General features: G+C 37.8%; 2 protein-coding genes across 2 annotated transcripts; both read right to left on the bottom strand.

Annotated features, from left to right (window-relative positions):
- Positions 1–3,416: 3,416 nt before the first annotated feature.
- LOC137950091 (probable plastid-lipid-associated protein 9, chloroplastic) lies at positions 3,417–9,400 on the bottom strand. The gene is made up of 7 exons (XM_068796464.1): positions 8,476–9,400; positions 7,218–7,339; positions 6,973–7,056; positions 6,722–6,818; positions 6,087–6,303; positions 4,825–4,877; positions 3,417–3,826 (listed from the first exon to the last, which is right to left on the bottom strand). The coding sequence occupies exons 1-7, from the start codon at positions 8,719–8,721 to the stop codon at positions 3,743–3,745; spliced, it is 903 nt and encodes a 300-aa protein (XP_068652565.1). The 5' UTR covers positions 8,722–9,400; the 3' UTR covers positions 3,417–3,742.
- Positions 9,401–10,553: 1,153 nt separating this feature from the next.
- LOC137949569 (delta(12)-fatty-acid desaturase FAD2-like) lies at positions 10,554–14,615 on the bottom strand. Its single transcript, XM_068795646.1, has 2 exons — positions 14,481–14,615; positions 10,554–12,272 (listed from the first exon to the last, which is right to left on the bottom strand). The coding sequence occupies exon 2, from the start codon at positions 12,228–12,230 to the stop codon at positions 11,076–11,078; it is 1,155 nt and encodes a 384-aa protein (XP_068651747.1). The 5' UTR covers positions 12,231–12,272; positions 14,481–14,615; the 3' UTR covers positions 10,554–11,075.
- Between the last annotated feature and the right edge of the window lie 647 nt (positions 14,616–15,262).

Below are 15,262 nucleotides of genomic sequence, written 5' to 3'. Positions count from 1 at the left end.
AAACTTGATCCATGTGCCAAACGATGTGTTTTTGTTGGCTATTCTGATTTTCAAAAAGGATATCGGTGATATGATCTACACACCCGAAAACTCTATGTAACTCTAGATGTCTCTTTCCATGAATTAAAACCTTATTACTCAGGGGGAGTCTCCCAGAATTCTCTTCAGGGGGAGAGCTCAAGTGAAGAGAATAGCGAAGGGGCAAAGTTTATTGAGTTAGAAGCAGTGAATGAATTGTTTAATCAACAAGAGAATAGTGGAGGTGTTGAGTTAGAAGCGGTGAATGAATTTTTCAACCAACCAGGTCGTTATGATGTGCAACAAGACTGTGCTCCCAACCATGAAGCTGAGAGTGAATCATTAATTACTCCTGAAGAATCCTTAGAATATCCTCTGTCTGCACTATCAACTGAAGAATCAACCCAGAATGTTCCTCCTCAGGTAAAGACGGATCTTGTGTTTGATGAATCTATTGAAACACGTGTTCCTACAGAAAATATAACTCCTAGATATCCACAAAGATTAAATAGTAAAAGGCGATGAACGAAGAGATAGAGACTCTACAAAATAATGTCACGTAAGAACTTGTTCCACAACCTAAAGGAGTGAAGACAATTGGATGTCGATGGGTGTTCACGGTGAAACTCAAACTGGATGGAAGTATTGCAAGATATAAAGTTCGACTAGTTGCACAGGGATATACACAAAGGTATGTGATTACCAGTAGCTAAGATTAATACAATTCACATTCTTATATCTATAGCAGCAAATTGAGATTGGCCTCTATGACAATTTGATGTTAAAAATGTCTTTCTCAATGCAGACTTAGAAGAAGAAGTCTACATGGAGCTACCACCTGGAGTTAAAATTGGTTCTTTATGTTAAGGTAAAGTCTGTAATTTGAAGAAGTCATTGTACGGGCTGAAACAGTCACCTAGAGCATGGTTTGGGAGATTCTCGACTACAATGAAGGAGTTTGGCTATAAGCAAAGTAACTCAGACAATACTTTGTTTATAAAATACAAAGAAAGAAAAGTAACGTCTTTAATTGTATATGTTGATGATATGGTCATGAAAGGAGATGATCCATGTGAAATGCAAGCTTTATAGGAGTATTTAGCCACTAAATTCGAAATGAAGGATCTTGGACAACTTAAATATTTTTTGGGAATTGAGGTGGCAAGATCGAAACATGGAGTCTTCCTTTCACATCGAAAATATGAGTTAGATCTTCTAACTGAAACTGGAATGCTTGATTGTAAACCAGTAGAGACGCCCATAAAAATGAATCATAAGCTAGGAATTCCTCCAGATCAAATCCCAACAAACAAATGGCGTTATCAATGATTAGTTGGAAGATTAATCTAGCTATCATACATAAGACCAGATACAGCATATGCAGTGAGCGTTGTGAGTTAGTTCATGCAGGCACCAAGTGAAAAACATATGGAAGCGGTCTATCGGATCTTGAGATACTTAAAAAGTACTCCAGGAAAAGGTTTGTTATTCGCAAAAAAAGGTGTCTCTAACATTGAAGGATACACAAATTCTGATTGGGCAGGAGATCAGATAACCAGAAGATCCACGTATGGTTACTTTACTTTTGTGGAAGGTAATCTTGTCACGTGGAAAAGCAAAAAACAGAAGGTAGTATCAAGATCAAGTGGTGAAGCTGAATTTCGATGCATAGCTCATGGTGTATGCGAATTGTTATGGATAAGAAATATACTAAGGGACTTAGGGATTGGATATGTTGAATCTATGAATCTCCACTGTGATGATAAGGTAGCCATCGAAATTGCAAAAAATCATGTTCAACATGATCGCTCTAAACATGTTGAAGTTGATTGTCATTTCATCAAGGAAAACCTCAATGCAAAGATTATACAATTTCCTTTTATTCCATCCGGGAGTCAGCTGGTTGATATGCTCACGAAGGAAGTATTAGGGAAAGTATTTTATGGTATAATTGACAAGTTGGGCATGATCGACATCTATGCACCAACTTGAGGGAGAGTGTTGGAATGAGCTGTAAAGATCTAAATTGGATCTAAATTAGGTTGTAAATGTATTATAAAAAGCCTTCATGTGGAGAAGAATAATCATCGAAAAATTCTTTGAAATCCTTCTTTGTGTTATTCGGTTTTACAAATTTTATTTTATTTATTTTAAAATAAAATAAAGTAATGGCAAAAAATATAATAAATAAATAAAATAATAATAAGTTATTAATTTTGAATATAAACTATAAGTAATAATAAATAAAAGTAAATAGCAATAATACCCAACTAAGTAATATGAAAATTAGTTAGAGTGAGGGTCTGAAACTAGTATTTATGATTAAAATACATCTAGATAACCGATTGGTTTTCACACTCATATGAATTTAGCATTCTTTTAAATTATGAGGGTCACAACTATTATTCTATATAGTTGTAAGTTAGACATTTGATTTTTTTTTAACGTATCTATTTAGGCATATTATTGTTAGACATTAGACATTTGACATTTGCATTGAGGCCTTTGGCTTAACAACATCAAGGGAAAAAAATAATTTCATAAACTAAAAAAGGTTACATGCATTAGACAATTTTTGCTCCTAATGTTAGATATCGTAAAATGCCAACTATAAAATTTTATGTATATTAATTATTTATTAATCTAAATTTTACTATTTAGGGTTGTTATATGCTATAACCTTTAACTATTACATGGTTGTCATCGGTTTTCTTCCAACATTTTCCCAAATGCATACTTAAATCTTTAAAAAAACGTTTCTTATAATTCACAATTTTTTACATCTATTATTAACTAATAAATTATATAAAATCATAATGTAACTTATCTGTTTAAAAAATTTTATATATTATTATCTTTATGACATCAATTGATCCAATACGAAAAATTATTTGGTATGAAACATGCGAAACGCTATTTCAACCATCCCATTCGATCATGATCAACAACTATTGCAGCCGGTCAATTATGAACAACGACTGAGATAGTCGTTGATCAGACAGCTGAGATAGCCATTGATCATGTTTTACACCAAATGGTTGATCTAATACGAAAAACCATTTGGTGCAAAACACTATCTCAACCGTCTAATCAAACGGCTATCTCAATTGTCTGATCTGAACAACAGTTATCTCAGCATTTGATAACATTTTACATATTTCCCATCAAATAACTTTTTGTTAGATCAACTACACACACTCGGTCGGGTCACATGAGTCAAATCCGGTCTCATAATGGGACAAATCTAGAGGACTTGTTTACAATAGAAGAGGCAGTCTGACCCCCTAATTTAACTCCAAATCTGCGTCAACGTAATCTGATGATTACTCATGAACCTTTTTACCCATCCATTTGAAAATGTAAAACAAAAATCTGAAAGTTTTACCGATTTGCTAAATACCTGTTCTTATATGGAAATGAATATCTTATTTGGTCTATCACCCGCTGTGCCCAAACAATAATGGTTTCACTCATTACAAAAATAGGAGGCAGATCGGTAAAAAATTGACCAAAGTCAGACCCCGTTGTTTTTTTTTTTTCACCGGCAGAACTCCTTGTTCCATCGTCACTACCAAATACAAGCCCGTCTTCAGAGTTCAATGGAGACAAAGTGAAAACTCAACTCAAACAGAATTACAAAATAGCGTCGAAAATATGACTTTCTGGGATCGAAATGAGCTGAAAACAAAACGGTGGAGACCAACGGCAAGTGAACTTAGCTTTCTTATTGCCCAACGGATTCCCCAAGCCCTGATGGCGTATCCAACCTCGTAAGAACATCTGGCACTCCTGCAGTATCCCTTATAATCTGCAAATAGATAAATCAAACAATAATTGACTACGTATTAGGGGCCATTTGTACTGCCATTAGAAAATTATTTTCTCTTGGACTAATTTTTCTATTAGAAAACTTTCGTGCTGCAAACATTTCTTTGGAACAATTTTCTTGTGTTTGTGCCACTGTAAGGTGCAAATCAATGAAAAAATCAATTCTAATGTTAGTGTTTACACTAGAAACAAAATAAAATATTTCATAAACAATAAAATACTAGGTGGAAGTAAAAGGTGACTGGCCAAAGATCACTTTAATGCTTCTTAATTTAGTTTCCCCGTCATTGTCTATGGTTTCCCACCCGTGAAATAGGAAACTCATTTTCCTATCCTCATAGTATTTTGAATAGTAAGATGAATCAAGTTGAAAATTTTCCCATCCCTAAAAATCAGTACAAACACTAAAAAATTTTCCACTCATCATTTTTTCCTATGGTTTTCTATTCGTACAAACATACACTTGAGTAAGGTTTTTCTTTTCTTGTTTCTGCAATACATAAGATAAGAGCCTTAGACATCAAGGGTAAGTTGTACACTGTCACAGAGACAGTGAATTTCTCCTTGTCAGGCAAGTATACATAATCTGGGGAAGGATAGATGTCAACAAGGAGAAGAACAAGCTAATCACTGCTTGCATCTTTGTTCGTATTGACATAGGAAAAAACAAATCGTACTGTTTTCTTAGGGTAAATATTTGGAGAGACAAAAAAAGAAAACTACTACTTCTAGAACAAGGGTATATGAATTATCCCGTGAATGGATCCCATAACCCCATTTCTGAGGCAAGTACAAATTGCATGTGAGAAATTCCGTGCTTGTTTTCCTAGGAAATAGACCACTCTCATTGGGATCCAGCAATTATCCCAGCCGTCGATTACATAAGAATAAAGAATTAATAGCAGAAACTTAAACATCCAGAAACTAGCAAAATAGGATGCCTAACAGGTTCAACTTCAAGATAAGTTAAACACTTACCAATATTTCTTCATCAAGGTAAGAAACCATGAACATTCTCTGAAAAGTCCCACCTGAAAGAAAAGAGGTAGAGATCAGTACTGAATCAAACAACTCTACATTCCATGAAAATAGGATAATCAAGTTGAAATCTAAGCAGAAACTCAGACGCACCATAGAATGACATGAGATATAATATCATAATGAGAACTAAAGGCAGACTAATTTTCACATTTACAAATGCAGAGATTCATTTGAAAAAGAATGCATATAAAGAGCTATAGTTTCAAAGCAAATGAGCCTGATAATTTAGTCCTATTGTTCCTTGTCAGATAATTCTCATATCTCAATGTCAAAGTATCAGCATTCAACATACTAAAATTCTTTCCTTGTTTGCAACGGCTTCTGCTTAGCATTATAACAGGAACAGATAGTTTCAAGAGTTTAAGATCAGCTTTAAAAATATCACTCTTCAATCAAGTATAGGGTAACTTCTCAGTAAAACCTTCTTGGATGCTATATTTCTAAGCACCGCCGTAAAACTAAAATTTAATGGACAAATTAAGCCTCACCATTAGTGAAGTCTAACTGAACAAATAGAATATTGTAAAAAGATGACAATATCATTCTTATATAATATTTCAATACAGAATAATTGAAAGAAAAAAAAGAAAAGAGAGGGAGAGACCATCTCTTCCTCTTCAGTTGCCAAAAGAGGAGGGCCTGTTTCTGCAGAATATGGGGCTTGAGAAGGGAGAACCTCCCCCATTCTTTCTGCAAACGTCCTCTGCCCCTCCAGTTGCAGCAGCATACAGGGAGACCTCTTCCCCTGTCCTTTGAGGCAAGAGAAGGGAAGAACCTCATCAGCCTCCTTCTTTTTTATATATATTTGACATCTTAAATATTAATTAAGATTGATTTATCAAAAAAAAAAATTAATTAAGATTTTATATAGCAAAGGAAAGTATACTCCTCTGTCAATGGTTTTATTAAAATAAAGAGAACCAAATAAAATGTGGTCATAGTTGAAATATGACATCTAAGTCGCCGTGTTTCAAAATAGCAATTCACCCTTAGTTTCATAACCAGAGACTCGAGAAACCACTATCGCACTTCTTAAAAATGTACGATCGATTATTGATGTTATTAGCAAGAAAGTACCCACACTGCATAATCAACAGAACCAAATAAACAAGAAAATTATAAATGCCTTTTGAGAAAAGAATAAAATTTAAAACATCAGGGCTGAGATTAAACTGCTTAAGAAGCATTGAACTACTTACCAAGAGGGATTTTGACTCCATTAGCCACTGCCTCCTTTATGGGAGCTGGGAGTTGCTGTAGGGTGCCAACTGTTTGTCCAAAAGCACCCTTCAGCTGCTCAGGTATTGCCTCTTCACTTACCGAAGGTGTATCAATAATGCCTTCAACATATTCCTCTTTCATTCGGAGAGGACCCTCCACTGAAATCTTGGATGTCAAAGTCACCTTACTATCTATCTGACATACAGAAGAATGGCACGAACAGTAAAATAGATGGAATAAGCAATTGAGATGATTCTTTCATTCACAACTTGAAGGTGTTAACTACTTAAAAGTAGAGTAAGATTCACAAGCACAAAAGGAAATAACAGAATATATGATAAGACAACTTCTAGTGCTCAATAAAGTAATTGAAGATTACAGAACCAGGAGCAACAAGAAAGGCTTTCACATGGGATATGATGTGCCTCCCACGATCCAATAGATCAACAGTAATGCACCAAAGATAGATAAAAATAAGATATCAATTTAAGTAACAAATTCCATAGCATTCTAAATGTATAATCTAGAAAACCAAGACACTGCCCTACACTGCTGGCGTCCTTCAAAATGACAAATCTGACCAAAGATTCAAAATTATAGAGCAAACAGTTACCGAGCTCAAAATTTTTAGATTTGCTGTAGCTTTTGAATAGCTATCCTTGATTAGCACATCCATCGCTAATAAATTTGCTATAGTTGTTGGAAACATCCTGTGAAGATCTCACAATTGCACAAAAGAAATTATTCAAACCTGAGGAAGCAATGGAATCACAAAGAGTCTCTAGCAGGGGGCCTCTATTTCATGTAAATTCAAATTTTTAGGGAATAAATATGTATAAATGAGTGAAAGTGTAAGCTGCTCACTCAAAGAGAAATTTAGCAGCAAATAATCCTGGGCTGCCTGCACCAAACCACTGCAAACTCCATCGACCTTCCAGATAGGGAGACCTGGATGAATCGTAAACAGATGATCATTGTTTTCAACAGAGCATTTTTCCAAATAAAATTGGAATGTCATAAATATTTAACAAACACAAACATATCTAAATGTATATTTAATGGAAAAAAAAAACATAAAAGGAGCAGAGAAGGTGGAGAGGTAAAGATACGTTGTTGGACGGGATGTGGGGTTCAGCCGCTCAAGGCCAGTGATTCGCTCATTCACATCGATCCGTTGCATATCAGTAATCTGTCCACTTGCCAAAGCTTCGAGACCTCCAGAATCCTTGAACTGAAAATGAGTTTAAAGGAATCTACATATGAGACAGATGGCCAAAAAAGAAACAAAAAGAAAAGTTAATACTCAAATACAAGTAGGCAGGTTTGCTGGCTACACTTGCAGTTAAAAGTAAAATGTTTTTACTTGCATGGGGTGTACATCTGACAAAATGGGAGTTTTATAGGAAATGTGAAATTGGGCAAAAGATCTTGAGATTATGTAAAAGATCAGAACACAAAAATGCAATGAAAAGTTGAAATGACATACAAGTTAAAAGTTTTACCTACTCAAGTGTACTTTTACAGTTTCCAAGAGGAAAACAAATTAACAGATGCAACTAAACATAAACTGCATTTAGAGAAAAATAATTATAATTTTTGGGTGTAGAAAAAGAAATTTACAGAAAATCAACAAACTAAATGAATTCTTAGTGGAGGATTACGATTTTGTTCAATAGAAGACTTTTAGAAGTTTAGCTAATAAGATACTGAGGCTTTATGCTCAACTAATGTTGCTTACACAAAGAAGCTAGACAGAACCTTGATAAATATATCATCACTTAAAAATAAAGATTGCAAAAAGGACTACAAAAGTCCTTATAGGGCAGGTCGGAAAGGATTACTATTCAAGACAAATAGCTACTTCTACACTCCAAAGGACATAATTTGCATAGAAAATCGAAATAAGAAACTATACTGAGAATGCCTTATGAAATGCTTACAACAAACCTTCACCAATATACATAAGTAAATAACAAACTATATATCAACACTAATGACTCTGCACTTCAGGAGAACCAAACACGCACATGAGACAGTGGAACTACTACCTAAATGGAATTTTTTTGCCAATGACAGAACAATAGCTCGCAACAGATATTACAAAAAGAATCTAAATCAGAGACGAATATGGTAACCGAGAAATAAATATATCAAACATTAGAATCACAAATTATCCACATAATAATTTAAAATTACGTAAAAAAACATAGCGAACAACTAATAGTAGTTATTTTTTAAATTTATAAAACGTATTGAACGATTACGGAGTGTAAATATCTTGCCCAAAGAAAAACAATTAACCTTAACCAAAATTGGAGAAAATTCAAATGTACAAAAAAAAAAAAAAAAAAAAAAAAAAAGACTCACTGCAAGCAGAAGAGATTCTTTAGCTGAAAGCCTCTCCATTTCTTTAGCATAAATAGCCGAAGCACCTTGCACTGTCTGCTGTACCATCGCTACGCAACATCTGCGGTTTGATTTCTGTTGGCGAAATCTAGCAGAAACCGACGAATTTCGCACCGTTCCCCCGCCTTGAATCTTAAGAGGAGATAAGGAAGAAGATACCGCAGAGACCGTGCGAAAGTTGGGTACAAGCTCGAGCATTGAGGCCATAAAATAAATGCAAAATGTAACAGAGGATAAAATCGAAGAAGGGATGGAAGAGATAAGATAAAGCTTTGATTAGGATTTTGGCTCACAAGCTTGGAGACTGGAAAAACACTTGAAATGGCTTATTCCATAGAAGGAAACCGCAAGAGTAGCATGGATTCCTACGGAGACTTTCTGTTCTGCAAGGTACCAGTTAAAAGGAAACCAGACAAACAATGACCTCGCCCGGTAGGAAGCTCAAAAGTATTTTGAAAAGACTAATATAACCTCCACTCCAGTAACCTTCACGGATGCTGAGATCACGAGGAAGGATAAATATGTCATTCGATAGCCTAAACTCATGTAAAATAGAGAGACCATGATTCAGGAACCCGTGCTGCATCAGTATTTTATGCAAAATTGAACGCACGGTTCACCAGTACAGTTGTTCTTGACGTTCACCATTACCTCCCCAGCATTTTCTTGCTTGAAATTGAAAAAAAAATATATGAAAAGAATTAAAGCACCGAAGTTAATTTTCAATTCTCGGATGCTTAAGAACCAAGGCGGCGAGAGCAGGAATGAGAAGCAGGGGCATTTCTACTGACTGGATCAATTCACCAAGCAGGCAACCTTTACTTTAGCTAGGGATTTAAGGATATGTAAGGTGTTTAAGTGGTATTGAAGGGTTATATAAAGCAATTAACCCATCTCTAAAGTCTAAACCTCAATTTGTTTAAGTTTTTATGGAAACGAAACCATCTCCATCCTTGTACGGCTTTTATCCAGACTTTATACGCAATCTCTCCCAAGGTCAGTCTCCCCTCACTTCATCATATTTGTTTCAGTCATTATAGGAAAAAATATTACAGAAATTTACCAAATGTCCATTCGGATATCCACAATTCTTTACATTGATTATGTTATGGAATTGCTAACAATTCCCGGAACAAAAAAAATTAGAGAAGAATGATGAGGTTGTGATCGGTTCCGTGAGTTGAACCTCTATTCACCCTATGTGAACGAGTCTTGTTTAGGAAACCGATTTCATCTTCCTGTTTCTATAGTTTTATGTGTTTTTTTTTTTCAAAAAATTTACCCTATGGCAACATAAACTTGCTTGATTTTCTACAAATATCGCATGTATTTGTATTTGTAGTTTATATGGATCAGAATTGTAACTTTTTTTTTCTGTCATATTATAGGAGGATTGGTCACCAAGGTCCAAAACAAAGTAAAATGACCTATATCTCATAGTTCAATTGGACACATGGATTATACTTATTATCATAAAAATCACATTGAATGAACGTCTTAAGACCAATAAAATTGTATCTTAGTCATCTATTTTTTGTTATGTCTATCACCCCCGATCTCGTGGACTAGAAGGGTTAGGGAGGCCAAGCTCCACATGGCAGAGGGTGGCTCCCCCTTTCTGCTGCAATTTTTTGTGAGGGCAGAGGAGTTCCCCCTCCCTCGCCGCCACCATCAAAATGAAAGACCTGTTTTCCTCGAAAAAAAGGGCCCCTTTCCCCTTCTCTTAAGAGGTAACAGGAGGGCCCACCTCAGGTGCCATGATATTTTCATAAAAGATTAGAGGTTTTTCTCTTGTTTTACAAAAAATGTTAATATTAAGAAACAATGAAAATACTTGGAAAAATAAATATGGACTTGGGGGGTCCTTCTAAGCTGAATAGTTTTTTTAAAATGTAAATACGAATTTTGAAATAAATGACAATCTTATGAATAATATAACTTTTGATAACCAATTTCGTCCCTTACCTTTCGCTCTAAAACAAGGTTAATTTCAGCGGTACTGCTCCGTTGGCAGAAGAGGAGACCGTCTACATTGGACATACAAGAAGAGTGATTCCGGTTATCAAAAACAAAAAAGCGTTTCACCAATTTTGCTGGGAAGATAATCTCACTCTTAAAGTGAAACAAAAAGCACACGAGTATTAAACTAACAAAGAAGGACAACAAAATAAAAAACCCATGGGCAGAAAGGGCACCTGTTGTTTCATCAACATCGGTTGCATCAGCTCTAACTTCCCGTTCCCCGTCTGGTGTTTACACTCGGCTCTTCATCTAATTCTCGAAGTTTGCCGCACAATCGAAGCCAGCAACCATCCGTGGCCAATTTGGCTTATTCCCGGGACAGACGCACACCTAAAAAAGCACTACCACTTTTGGTCTCTCTTTCTTTTTTACTTTTTTTTTTTTTTTTTCCTGCCCTTCACGAAACCTGCTGCAGAAACATCGCATAGCTTCCTTCACCTGATACACCTAGCAGACTCTACACTACACTAACATATCGCCCATTAATTTCTAATTTTCCACTCTTCGGATGAGAAGGGCTTTTAAATAAAACGACGTGACTAAAACTTGTTTCCATACCAAAAGATGCCCCTATCTTTGGACCCATCATCGGGTTCAACGTAGACGCACTCCCTGGCTTCCCTCCACATTGCCTTGTAGAAGGGCGTCCCGTCGAAACGATAGTACTCTCCCAAGATGGGCTTGATGGCCTTGGTCGCCTCAATCGCGTGGTAGTGCGGCATCGTCGAGAATAAGTGGTGTGCTACATGCGTGTCCGTGATGTGGTGGAACACCTTATTCAGGACCCCGTAGTCGCGGTCCACTGTTGCCAGAGCCCCTCGCAGCCAGTCCCACTCTGATGAGTCGTAGTGCGGCAGCGCTGCGTGAGTATGCTGCAGATACGTTATCAGCACCAAGAACCCGTTCACGATCAGCAAAGGCACGCCGTACATGCACACAACCCACGATAATCCTTGAATGGCTGCGAAGCGATAGAGTCCCCATACGACTGCCAACATGCCCGCATCAGAAACTAGAATCTGAAGCCGCTCCCGCTCGTTGTAGATGGGTCCGTAGGGATTGTAATGGCAGGCAAAACGTTCGTACTTGCGGCCCGAAACGTTGAATGCGAGATACAGAGGCCAGCCAAGGGTGAGAGAGACGAATAGTGTCAGGAACCTGCCTGGTGGGTTATTCAGATACTTTGAGAACCAAGCGACCTGCGATTTAGGTTTTGGAACAAATACTTCGTCGCGCTCCAGGCTGCCAGTGTTGGAGTGGTGGCGGCGATGACTGTACTTCCAGGAGAAGTAAGGGACGAGAAGTGCCGAGTGGAGGATGAGCCCGACGGTGTCGTCCAGCCACGAGTAATCGCTGAAGGCGTGATGACCGCATTCGTGGGCGATAACCCACACGCCAGTGAGGAAGCAACCTTGCATCACCCAATAGACGCCCCACGCTACCAGGCGGAGATGACCGCTCGGGATGAGAGGGATCATGTACGAAGCGAATAGGTAGAGGAGGGTGACGATGGCGAGGTCGTAGATTACGTAAGAGAAGGATCGGAGCACAGAGCGCCGGAAGCAGTGGGGTGGAATAGCCTTTTTTATTTGACCCACCGTAAATGGAGGCTTCGCGCAGGGCACCCGTCCCTTGACGCCGACCTCCTGTTGCTTGGTCGGAGGAGCGACAGACATTCTACCCCCGGCACCCATCTTGCAGCTTGAGCGTTTCGGTGTCTCACGGGAAGCCGGGACCTGCAACACAAATTAAAAAACGTTTCAATAACAAGAATCAACTGGTTTTTCAGCCTCAAAGCTCCCGTGCAGAAACAAAGGAGAACGAAACTGACAGATAGGACATGGCCCAACGTCACATGGATTCAATGCAATGGAAAAGAGTCCAACAACGACGCGACAGGTGGGAGTACGCCACTGAGAAGTTGTCTGCAACTGGAAAACTAGATGCAAGTGGTCACGTAAGGAGGCTGGACCAAAAATGTCAGCTTCTCCCTATTATAGTATAGTTTGATAACTTTATGCTACAATATTATTTTGAAGTTTAATTCAGGCACACCGACACAAAACAGCAAAAAATGGTAGAGATACGTTAATTAAAAGAATATCAACTCTTTTTACATCGCGAGGCTTTCTTTATTTACAAATGATGATCAGATGGTAGTTATTTAACAAATCCACGCCTCTAAATACGGGAATGATGGATTTAGCTATTCTGTAAAATCCAACCACAAAGTGTGTTCTCACGTGCGAGTAGAGTAAAAAGCACAGCTTTTTTAAAAGTATACAATTACAAAGCACAAATAAAAATTTGAACCGCTTTGAATACCAAATGGTGTGACTAACATGGCACTAAGAAATCAGAGAGCATTTTGAATAAATTTGTGCATATAAAATCTTGAATGAAGACCTAAACGTGAATATAGTAAAGAGCGGGAGTTAAAAAACCATACCGTCTTACTTTCTGCGGTTTAACAAATACTGGAAAGTAAAGAAAAAACAAAAAAGGAGAGTAAGCACAAAGCAGGCCATATCAGTCAACTAAAAATACAATTTTCTTACGAGAAAAAGAGGGCAATTTCAGCGCTCTCGCGTGAAGATTGATTAGCAAAACAAACAAACGAAAAAGCTTGAGTGGGCCAGCTTGGATCCACAAAACGGGAAGAAGAGTGTCATTCAAGGAATCAGGTGTTTAAATCGCAATCAATCCCTGTGCGTCAAAAGAAAATCGAGTTTCGAGGACAAAGAGACTGGAGCTAAAGTAAGGGGGGTCATAACTATTGGGCCGGTATTCAAGTTGTGAGAAGGGAAATGGACAAAAGCAGAAATCTGGCCAACTTCGGACGACCCTTCGCACCGAGAACCTAAACCACTGGTTCGTTAGGAGAAGTTAACAGGATGTTAATACTTTAATTAACGTGAATAGAAGATATTTAGAGGGAGTCGTCACAACAGAGGCTACTTTACCAGTTTTCGATAGAAAGCCCACAAACATCTTTGGTAAAACATTATTTCGTGAAAAGAGAATAAAAAAGAGCAACCTATCCGGAGCAGCGGAGTCGCGATGATCGCCATGAGCCCATACCGACCAAACTCAATACGTCCTTCCTATCCCTGAGGACCCTGACTAGTCAGAACATTGTACAATCAATCTGGGAGTAGGAGTTTTCATACTTGGCTGTAAAGGAAAAATCAAGAGAAAGTTGTTCTCTTTGCCGAAAGTTGAGTACTAAACCATTAGCGTCAAATTTCGATCTGGTCCAATGTCAAAAGCAGCTTTTCCTTGGGCGAAGGAAAGGGAAGCCTTAACCGGGTTAACCTTTCAACTCCGAGAGGAAATCGGCACACACTCCAGCCGATATTTTCCATCAGAATATAAGGGTTAAGATTTAAGGTAAATAAAGGAAAAACAACAGTAAAAATGTCTCCAAAAAATCACCTTGTAAAAAGAAAATCAGAATAGGTAAGAGGCAAGATCAAAAGAATAGATTAATCAACTCAGACTCAAACGATACCATGTTGAAATATTTACTTAACAATCAAGACGAAAAGAAGAACAGAATAAAATGAAAAATCAAGCTCAAAATTTCCCGAAACGCCTGTAGGAGATTAAAAAAATCCTTAACGCCAGTAGGCGGTACAGAAAGAAACTGAAACTCTAATAAAAGTTAAAACTCATCACTTGTAATAAAACTATTACTACTTGCTCCCTCAGGACCATCAGAGGATCCAAGAGCCTGCAAGTTCAACAAGTGAAGAAGCATTGATTTAAGATTAGGCGCAATATCGAGCAGAATAAGCGACACAAGCCAGATCCATCGTCCAAAACCCTCGGGAAGAATTTCCATCTCAACAAATCTAATAATGTATCTCACATGTGAACCAAAAAATTGAAGAGAAGAAACATGAGGAGTGCGAAGAAGAAAAATCAGAATGAAAGATCCGTACCTTGACAGCTAGAAGTCCTCCTCTGTCGGTCCTCTCGGCCTCTGAGTATCTCCTCTCCCTCAGTCTCTCTTTTTCTCTCGCAACGATTATACCACAATGCCGGCCTTCACTCCTCTCCCTCCACCGGTATTTAAGCTTTTCGTTCCCACCTCCAAATTGCCTGAAGATGCTCTCTCTGTGCGAAAGAGATGCCCTAAGCTCCAAGTGTGGGGCCCTTGCAGATTAGAGCATGTCCCGCCAGGCTTCGTAGTTGATGCTTCATCCTACACGTGGATACTTCCAATTAGTCTCACTGACACTATTGGCGGGGGAAACGATGGGGGCAAATGAATGACCATACATAACTTCGAGCACTTATCCATCGAAAGGAGCTGAAATTGCGAGGTAACGAAAATATCTGGGTCCAGCGTATCCTTTCATCTGCAACCCGAACCCACCCACTTGATGATACCAATGTTGACATCCTTTAATTTTATTTTTCTATTATTTTACGATTAACAACATCATCTTTATTACATTGGTTGTTAGGTATTAAGATTTGTTACGTGACAGACATCACCCGTCGTATTCTGATCAGATCTTTGTTAAACCAATCTTGACTTGATTTGAGTATTAAGATTTGCATTCTTCTTTTATTTGGATTTTAGATGGTTAAACCCACCTAAGCCTAAAGGGATCAAGTTCACGTATACATTCTTACCTGTTAAAGAAGTGAGTTAGATTAGAATTTGAACCAGTTTTGGACCAAACCAAAATTAGTCCATTGCAACCACGACATAGCT

The sequence above is a fragment of the Aristolochia californica genome, unplaced genomic scaffold (assembly GCF_029961685.1).
Source record: "Aristolochia californica isolate CCGP_79_NKW_82.1479 unplaced genomic scaffold, dmAriCali1.0.hap1 SCAF_14, whole genome shotgun sequence".
Lineage (NCBI taxonomy): Eukaryota > Viridiplantae > Streptophyta > Magnoliopsida > Piperales > Aristolochiaceae > Aristolochia > Aristolochia californica.
The sequence above is the reverse complement of the archived record's forward strand: the minus strand, read 5'-3'. Positions and strand labels throughout refer to the sequence as shown.

Bases quoted from the DNA above. Each gene is read 5' to 3' on its own strand.
- LOC137950091 (XM_068796464.1), bottom strand. From the start codon at position 8,721: ATGGCCTCAATGCTCGAGCTTGTACCCAACTTTCGCACGGTCTCTGCG. The intron at 6,304-6,721 runs GTAACTGTTTGC...TCTGTATGTCAG, and splicing joins ATCTAAAAATTTTGAGCTCG to ATAGATAGTAAGGTGACTTT. The intron at 4,878-6,086 runs GTAAGTAGTTCA...CTTTTCTTTCAG, and splicing joins TGGAGTCAAAATCCCTCTTG to GTGGGACTTTTCAGAGAATG.
- LOC137949569 (XM_068795646.1), bottom strand. From the start codon at position 12,230: ATGGGTGCCGGGGGTAGAATGTCTGTCGCTCCTCCGACCAAGCAACAG.